The sequence below is a fragment of the Populus alba genome, chromosome 5 (genome assembly GCF_005239225.2).
Source record: "Populus alba chromosome 5, ASM523922v2, whole genome shotgun sequence".
In the NCBI taxonomy this organism is placed as follows: Eukaryota; Viridiplantae; Streptophyta; class Magnoliopsida; order Malpighiales; family Salicaceae; genus Populus; species Populus alba.
In genome coordinates, this window is record NC_133288.1 from 2,792,737 (window position 1) to 2,802,488 (window position 9,752).

General features: G+C 32.7%; 1 protein-coding gene across 12 annotated transcripts; it reads left to right on the forward strand.

The window, feature by feature from the left end:
* Positions 1-1,776: 1,776 nt before the first annotated feature.
* LOC118056989 (uncharacterized) lies at positions 1,777-5,719 on the forward strand. 12 transcript variants are annotated; one of them, XR_012169867.1, is made up of 5 exons: positions 1,777-1,875; positions 1,961-2,981; positions 3,075-4,460; positions 4,873-4,973; positions 5,104-5,719. XR_012169867.1 is itself a non-coding variant. In XM_035069444.2 (3 exons), the coding sequence occupies exon 2, from the start codon at positions 2,041-2,043 to the stop codon at positions 2,938-2,940; it is 900 nt and encodes a 299-aa protein (XP_034925335.1). In that variant the 5' UTR covers positions 1,777-1,875; positions 1,961-2,040; the 3' UTR covers positions 2,941-2,981; positions 3,075-5,719. The 12 variants fall into 12 exon arrangements, 2 of the variants coding, with proteins under 2 accessions (XP_034925335.1, XP_073265318.1); XR_012169870.1 differs by having other exon boundaries at positions 3,075-3,835; XR_012169872.1 differs by having other exon boundaries at positions 3,075-3,482.
* The last annotated feature ends 4,033 nt before the right edge of the window (positions 5,720-9,752 follow it).

Consider the following 9,752-nt stretch of genomic DNA (forward strand, 5'->3'; position numbering starts at 1 on the left):
TAATTGAAGGTGAATTGTTATAATTTCTTAATCATTGGTGAAATTAAAAGAAAAAAAACTAAAATGAAAAGGGCATTAAACATGGATGATATCCTAGAAGTTTTAGGAAAGATACACTTTAGTCCTCGAACTTTAAAAATAACACAAACTATATAATTTTGATACCTTAATATTTTTTCTATTCAAATTTGATACAAAAAATTTATTTTTATTATTTTATAGTTCCTGGTTAAGAGAAAGAGAAGAGATGCTACAAAGAGTATCCATCAATTGAAACCTAAAAAAAATTGATTAAAAAACAAGATAGTTAGATCCCATTTGTTAATTGTGTATAAAAAACAGTAAAATTATTGGGTTATTGATTCAATCAAGTCAATGAGATAATTATTTTTTATTAAAATTATATTATTTTATTTTTAAAAAAGTCGATTTAATTAAGTCAATTAGGTTTTACAAATTAATATCATTTTTTATTTAATTTAAAATCAAAATTCATGTAGAGTTTCAAATCACGGATTTTTGGAGTTAACTTACCGAAGCAAGCCAGACTTAACAAATATGATTAAAAATAAAACAAAAAATGGAATAAAGGACAATATATTTGGCAAATATTTAGCCAACCATTTCTCACAATCACAAAAAAAAAATAAAAAAGGGCAAAGAGAAATCACGCCCGTTCTTTATAATCAAATCGAATCCGCCTACAGAGTACCAACTCATACAGATTCCAGGACAGGAAACATACAGAACCCATTAACAGAGAAAAAAATAGAGAGAGATCTAGTGAGATACATGATGATGAGGCTGGCATGCCAATTATGAGTGGGCACCTATCAAAAGAAATCAGGTGTTTCTGGTCAAGTCACTTCTGGCTTGTAAGATCCCCCTGTTTCAACAACATTAACATGCTGACCACATCCTGCATTGTCCATCCTTTGTATTCTCACTGTCTTGTTGGTCCTCGAACATAATTTTTTTGTGAATTTCATCAACAAAATCTGCTGGTGTCCATTATGAATTTCAAGATCTGACAGCATGGATTAAAAAGAGAGAGAAGAATGGTTTTGTGAGATCTCTATTTCCCAACGAACTGTGGTGTTTTATAAAGAAAAACTCAATTAAATGTGACATCGTGCTTGCATTAACTTCGTAAGAAGTTGGACCCCTCATTAAAGAACCGTTTCTCTCTTTAAAAAATGTTTCTTGGTCTCTTCCTTAAAAATCCTTAATTACATGCAGAATTGAAGCCTCAAGATTTCTTCATATTTATAGTCCCTTCCATGAAACTGAAGCTTTCAACTCAGTCCTCGTCTACATGCGGACATGTCAGGTTATAACTTAAAGGGGAAGGGAGAGGGGGGGGATTGAAAGACACATCCATTCATAGAGAGAAAAGGAAAAGACAGATGCTCTTTTTTTTTATATATAATTTTCTCAATGTAGAGTACTATTCAAAGACCAGCCTTTCCAGCAATACACAGTTGCTTTGTCAGTAAAGTTTCCCTTTTTTTGTTCCCTTCGTTATTTCAGCTGTCACTTTCTTGAGCTATACATGTTTGTTAATCTGGTATTCCTTTTTATTTATTGTAATAAAAATTTCAAATATTTTTCATTTTGATTATAAATTGTTAGAGATGGCATTGACAGTGAAACAGGTCTACTTTCTGTCTGCTTCTCTCGTTAGTTACTTTATTACCAGAACTCACCAACATTCCTCGTTTTTGTCTTCAGTTTAGATGGCTAGCAGTTTCTCTGGCTTTCTTTAAGCTTTTTCTTTAATGGCTTCCTGCAGAAATGCATCAAACCAGACCTTGCCCAGATCAAAATCAAGTCTTGATTAGGTGTTTTTGAAGCATTTCTGATACGGTTTTTGAGGTAAGAGCCTCTTCTTTTGTCAACTTGTGGTTTTGTTTTTTTTATTTTCTGTTTCTGAGTTTTTTATGTCCTGTGTTAATTTTAGCTGTGAAATTCTGGAGCAAGTGTTAGCGAGAAGTCCTAGAGAGGGTTTGGAGCAGTAAAGTTCTGTTCTTTGGTGCTAAAATGAGAGATTTCCCATCTTGTTTTGGTGAAAATGGGATACAAGTAGCTGATTCTTCGTCTTCAAATACTAGTAAAAATGCACAGAATTTGGTTACCTGTGTGTATCAATGTCGAATTCGAGGTCGATCTTGCTTGATCACTATAACGTGGAGTAAGAATTTGATGGGTCAAGGCCTGAGTGTAGGGATTGATGATTCTGCAAATCAGTGTTTATGCAAGGTTGATATTAAACCGTGGTTGTTCTCAAAAAGAAAAGGGTCTAAGAGCTTAGAAGCATATTCTTGTAAAATTGACATATACTGGGACCTTTCATCGGCTAAATTTGGATCTGGGCCTGAACCATTTGAGGGCTTTTATGTTGCTGTTGTTGTGGATAGGCAAATGGTTCTCATTCTCGGGGATATGAGAAAAGAAGCTTTCAAGAAAGCTGGTGCCACTCCTATTCCTTCCAATGCTGTTTTTGTTGCCAAGAGAGAGCATGTCTTTGGAAAGAAAGTGTTCTGTACCAAGGCTCGGTTTTGTGACAATGGTCACATCCATGATCTCGTGATTGAATGCGACACAATTGGTGTCAGTGATCCGTGTCTTTTGGTTCGTGTGGACTGCAAGACCGTGATGCAGGTGAAGCGACTGCGATGGAAGTTCCGGGGGAACCACACCATTTTGGTTGACGGGCTAGCAATTGAAGTGTTCTGGGATGTACATAATTGGCTCTTTGGTGCATCAGTTGGAAATGCTGTTTTTATGTTCAAGACCTGCACGTCATCCGAGAAGTTATGGTCTAGCCAACCACTTTCAGATCCAAATGTGTTGCCGTCGTCCTTCTCCCAGAGATTTCTGGATTCCAAATCACAAAATCTTGGTTTTTCATTGATTTTGTATGCTTGGAAGCATGAATAGAGAGACTCAGAAATCTTCTTTGAGTGCTAACAAAAACATTAGTGAGTTGTGATATTTATTAATTATGTGATTGGTTACACTTAATTTTATTAAACAGATCCATTTGTTTTTACTTTGCCTTCTTTTTTTTTCAGTTGACAATTTCAGCTATTGAATGGATCAGACAGAGTTGTGTTTTCAGTTATCTCTGCATCCTTCATGATGTATTTCTCATATTCATTCTTATGTTTCCTATTAGAAATCCAATATCAAGGAAATATTTATCTTCAATGTAGCCTTTTTTGTGGCCTGAATTTGTTAGACCACATGCAGCTTTTAGCATATCCTGCTGCATTGACTTTTCTCGTTGAATTCCTCATCATGAATTCGTGGTATAGAATATCTGAGCTGTATGTGCTCCCTTTTCCAAAAGTTGTTCCAGGCGATGCCAAAATTATATCTGGGTGACTTACCATTAGCTGGAATCGATCTCCTTGTGATGCAGGTGTCCTGGTTATTTCATCTAACTCGGGGAGTCAAAGTTCAAGGTCGGTTCATGTTTGGTAAGTTTGTTGTTCATGTCAGTTGGCTTGTTTTCTAGAACGAAAAGGGACAGTGTGCTATACGGTAGGGAGAGTTTTGACTCGATTCATGCTCTTTCTTAATCCCTGCTTTTAAGGGGAGCGAAGCGGACCATTGGCTATGGAGCACTAATGGTATCAGACGCTTTTGTTCATGCACAGTACAGTCGTGGTGGTTACCGTTTAAAGTTGATCCTTTCCTGCCTGTGCTTGAGTCTATAGTCGTGGTGGTTGCCGTTTAAAGTTGATCCTTTCCTGCCTGTGCTTGAGTCTATAGGCGTGGTTGCTAGTGAAACCTCAAGTGAAACAGCGTAGATTGATGATCATACGAGTGGGTTAGTAGTTTGTACAGAATCAAATGCCTACTTTTGATGAAAACACAGCTTACTCATTCTATATAATTTTGCTTGGAATTTTTCTTATGAGCATAGAACATCTAATTGCAATCGTCAAAAGCTCAAAACTTGCGTGGGCTGGCCAGAGAAATCCGTTGTGAATCTTCTGAACGACTATTCTACCTATGGCAGTGGATAGTGGTCGGGAAGTGACAGGGATAAGATTTGGGTTCCTCCACATAGCTCGCTACATTGGACTCAAGCGTCTGCAAGACCACTTATCTTCTCTAACAGATCAGCCATGCATCCCCCTGCACCGGGACTGACCGCTCATTCCCCTTCTGGGTGGACCTGTCGCTCAGCCCCCCTCAGCCTGGTTGTGCGCGCGCCCCCCTCCTTAGCGAACCGGCCGCATGTCTCCCCTGGCTGACTTCACATCCCTCTATGGTGGACTAGCCAAGCATTTCCCCAGACTGACATTGCTTCCCTTTCAACGGACTGGTCAGGTGTCCCTCCGAACTGAATTTGCTTCCCCCTCAATGGATTGGCCAAGCATTCCCCAGACTAACTTGACATCCCCTTAGGTGGACTGGCCATGCACCCCCGTTCAAGGCGTATATCCTAGGTGTACTACCCTTGTTCCACTCGCCACCATCTGTAGAGACAAAACATACATGCATTAAATGCTCATGCATCCTTCTTCCGTAATGGAGTTCACAAAATGATGTTATCGCATGCCTATACTCAAGGGATGATCTTCGTCATGTTATACTTTTTATTCAATAGTGAACTACTAACTTATCTCTATGCAAGTTTGTGTGACTCGAGAATATAAAAACATCCATGAGGCATTTTGTACCTAATGGGTTTTAATCTCGGAGGTGGCTTTAATCTTGGAGCTTATATTCTCTAGTTCAACCTCATATCATCTTCTCTGCGAACACACACAACACTATCTTTAAACTTCATTCTTCTTGCAACAGTGTTAATTTAAGCATCGGACGGTGTTCAAGCCTGATAGAAAACTTGTTTTGCAGGTGTTCCAATAATTTTAATCTCTCAATCCAATTCATCAGCATTGAAAAGACCCAAATCTAGTGAGGTTTTTCGGGAACCTCGTCAGAAAGGCCTACTCAAGGTAAAGGAGGGTAATTGTTGAACTTAAAGAGTATTAGAATTCTTTGCTTGAAAATTCGAGTTCCAAACTCCGTTGAAATTAATTGTGCTGCTCCTTTATCAACTCATCTGTATCGATTTTCACATGCAAGGACAAAACTTCAGCAGATAACTTTCGAGTTTGGCCACAGGACAGTGAGAAACACTGTCGTTGGATGGGAGAGACTCGTAATTTTCTTTCTGGTTTGGTTTTCTATGAATGCCCTGTTTGAGCATATGGAGTTACTGACTATTAACTTCTCGTGTGGAGCTTCTATTCTTCCCAGTTTGGGGTTACTATGAACATAATTAGCTGCACCATTCCTGTCATCTTTTTTATTGAATTTGCAGGCTCTTGTATCTTTGGTTGGTTGGTAGGGCAACTGTGTTTTCGTTATTTGCACCTTGATTATTATGTTTACTGTTTCAGTGGTTTTCCGTTTCCCTTCCTTGCTCTTTCACTGCTGGTTCTTAACCACTGGGGAGACAAAATAACATGCGACTCTCTCCATCTTGCTCAACTGTCTTCTGTGCTCTTTTCTGTTTAAAGGACGAAGAACAGTTATAATTCCTTGTGTCAAAGACTTGCAGGAGGTTATTGCTCTGCAGGATTTCAGCGGAGTATTTCAGAGCTTAATCACTCCAACATTCATTCTTGTATGTATTCACCTTAATTGGGTGATGCAATAAATGTGTGGTGATCTATAACATATCACTAAATTGTTCAGAGTTTTGTCATTATATTGTGTTCTGTGGTGGTGGTTTTGCCATCCGAAGTTGGTTGTGTTTCAGAGATTATCTACGACGAAAACAAATGATTCAAGCCTCTAGCTGTTCTTCATGTCCAGTCTCAATTCAAGTTTCTAGCTGGCATGTTTAGACATCGCAGGCATGAAAGCTTGCTGTAATTCTCTTCACGTCGTTCTTGGGGGGGTTGAAATTTTGAAAGCTCAGGTTGTAAATTGGAATCTTTCGTGGCGTGATTCTTCGTTCGATGCCTCGTTGGATGGACATGACAAGAGTATATGCAACTTGAGCTGGTCCTGTGTTCAGATATGTACCCTAACATAAATCCAACCTCTTTAAATTTCTGCTCCAGAACAAGACAGTGCAGATACATGAGCATGTGAACAGGGGTCAAGCTTGTGATGGAGGTGGCCGGCATGGTGATTCCTATCTGAGAGGGCATTCCAATTGTGTCAAGACAAAAAAGAAAGTCTTTTTTCCCAATTATGGTACATTTATTAGCTGGAAATTGATTTCTTTTAAAAAACAATTTTTTATGGAAAGAAAATTTCTGAAAAATAAATTAGTTTTTAATATTTGATATTGTCTTGGAAAATTAATTGGGAAATGTTTTGCAGTGTTTAACTGTGTTATGTAGAGTGAATTGAAAAATAACTTATTAATGTTTTTTATTTTTTAAAAAACTTGTTAAAATAATAAAAATCAAATTTGACATATAAAAATGTTGGAGGAGCATGGAGTTAAAAAAAAAATAATCTATTTTTTTAATTATTTCAAATAAAATAAATAAAAATAAAAATAATAAAGGTCAAACCTGACAAATAAAAAAGTTGAAAGATAATTAAATTTTTTTAAAAAAATATATATGATTTTATAAATTATTTCAAATATAAATAGCAATAAAAAAAAATAATGATCAAATCTAATAGATAAAAATTTTAATTAAAAAAAAACGACAAGAGAAAAACAATAACAAATTAAAAAAATAAGAATCAAAGTTGATATAAAAATCAAATTTTAAAACATAAAATTTAAAAAATCAAAACAAAAAAAATATATAACAATTAAAAGATTAAAAATTGAATTTAATATAATAAATAAATAAAAAGATATTTATAATTTTTTATAATTTTTAAAAAGTATTTTTTTTCTTAAAATTAAAATAAAAAATTAATTTTTTTTTACTAAAATTTTTTTTTGCATGTATGAACTTTTTTTAAAGGTAGAAAAACACATTAAATTTTTGTTTGGAAATTAGTTATGGTTACTTTTTAAAATATTTTTTCAATTTAAAAATATTTTAAAATAATTTTTTTATTTTAAAATCAACACATTAAAAGATCTAAAACATAAAAAAAATAGTTTTTATAAAAAAAAATAAAAAAATAATATATATATATGGGTTACTTGTGTTTCTGTAAGTGATTTTAACAATCATGTATGAAACAAAACCGGCCTGAGTCCTAGTCTAGAGCTAGATTTTTGTCTGGATTTAAGGTTACATCTTGTGAATTAGACTGACATGATCTTTTCAACCTATTCAAAAGTTTTTTATCTACCGTCCAAGTTTTAATTACCCAAAAAAAATCTACCTTTTAATTTTGCCTGCGGAATTTACTCATTCGTGATTTGCCTTTTAATTTGAATTTAGATTCTAAAAGAAATCAATTCAAAATTAATTTCATTTGAATAAATAAATCTGTGATTAAAAATTTGAATTTTTTTTTTAATAATACTGTTTTAATTTTTGTAAAAAAAAAAAAAAACGAAATTATGATTAGCTAAGTAGATTAGTGTTGGACCACCACGGTCTAGGTTAAGCTTTTTATCTTTGGTGTCCGAATCCTCACAGAATCCAAGAAGCCCTCCCATAAAAACGCTCCGTCACTTACCTGCACGACAAAAAGTAGCCTGTCCTTGACTCTACTGTTCATTAGTGTTTTTTTGTTTTTTAATAAATTTTCAAACCAATCTTTTATGAAAAAATAAAATAAATAAAATAAATCCAATAAAAAATTATATTTATTTAACTGGCGATCCGGTTGGATTTTTTTTTCAACGAAAAAAAAAAGGTGAATTTTTAGGTTTTTTTGATATTTTTTTTCATAAACAATATCAAGTGTAAATCAAAAAAATTATTCAAATAATTTGTGTTAATTAAATAAATAAAAATCATCAAATGATAACTAAATAAATATATGAAAAAGGTTTAAAAAATGAATGTAAATAAAAATATTTGATATCGCAATATGATTATTTATATATAATTGTGTTCAATGACTTTGCTTGTTAAAATTAATTTTTTATTTAATCAGACGATAATAAAAATAGACACAAATATAAAATGCTTGAATAAAATCAAAGAGAATAAAAATATTATTAAAAAGACAAATATTTTTTATTTTTCAAAATAGAGTTCAATTATATGATATTGAAAATTATCTTTGTTTGGTCCAACCTTACATGCGTAAGTCTAAAACCTTTTCCTTGTTGGTTACCAGTCCATATCAAAATTCATTGTATAAACACTAAAAAAATGTTTTATTTTTTCAATGTGGAAATTAGAAGTCTATTAGTATATATATTATATATTCATAGGAAGAAAGTTGTGTTTTTTTCAATGTTGAATAAGAAAATTTTTTTGTTCAAAATGCTTTCAACTTAAAAATGATAAAATAAAATCTTTTCAATGTAGGATAAAAAACATTTAAAATAATCTTTTAAACTTTATTTTTTACAACATGTATAAATTACATCCACATGGATTATTTATTAACCTTTTCACGTGGAATATTTAAAACCTTAAGAAAAATATTTTTATTTTTTTACAGCGGTGACCCGAGACCTAGCCCCTTGATTAGTCTAATAACCATGCTTTCAATGGCTCATGTCGCCTGTTATGATCACCATTGGTGACCTTTCTTATCCACCATTAGTATTTTCTCTTTCTTGGACTTAAAAAAACCTCCCTAAAATATTTCTTTTCACTGTTCTAAAATTGATTTTAAGGGCAAGCAATGGGCATTTTGCATTTTAATTGTACAATAAATTTACATCACCACCCTTAAAATAAATAGATTTCTAGCTTTCACCGAGGATTACTTATGTATTTTTTTTATAGAAAAAGATGCACGGTTAAATAAACATATCTATTATTTGAAATGAAAAAAAAATTAACTCACAATAAGGGGTCTTTTTTGTAATTTTTAAATTTTGTTGCACAATAAAAGATCTCGATGCCTTTGATGTCAAATAATTTAACCATCGGGTTAAATGATATTTTTATCATTTTATTTGCTGATTTTTATTGGCGGGGTGGGTGATTAAGTATTTTAAATAAATAAAAAGGAATTTTAAAAAAAATATACTAACGTGTGATGCGCAGGCATCAGTCGCTCAATTGTCTTAGAACGATGTATGCATATGATTCTAGAGGTTAAAAGTGTTGTTTCGAGGTTGCTTTCGATGCGTGTCGACATGTTTTTTATAAGAAATATGATACCTGCATAAATGAGTATGTCGATTTGTCACCGACAACCATTTCGTTTTTCTTCTCCTTTATTTACTCTTTCCTGATCTTATGCATGCCCTATAATTTTTCAAATCAACCATTAAACTTTTCTTTTCTTTTGATTTAGTCCATATTTTTTGTTGTATTATCGTTTGCTTTATTTAAAATAATTTATGAAATTGAAATTTTATTCCCATTCAATTTTTAAATTTATCAGATTTGATTCATATTATTTTAATTGCTATTTATAGAATCTAAGATAATTTTTTGTTTTGATTTTTTTTCTAATTTTTACCCTCTATACTTTTTTTTTCATATTAGATTTCATCCTTTTCTTTTTAGTTGTTGCTTTTTTTGTTCTTTGCAAAAGTTTTTTTTACTTGATTTCATCATTCAACTTTTAATTTGTTTGAATTTAGTTTTTAGGATCTCACAAGTTGTAAATTTTGAAAAATTAAACTAGCTTTAGGGTTCACTCGAGATTTATTTGTTTTTATTTAATAT

What these genes read in the sequence shown, in the direction of transcription:
- LOC118056989 (XM_035069444.2), top strand. Translation starts at nt 2,041, where the DNA reads ATGAGAGATTTCCCATCTTGTTTTGGTGAAAATGGGATACAAGTAGCT.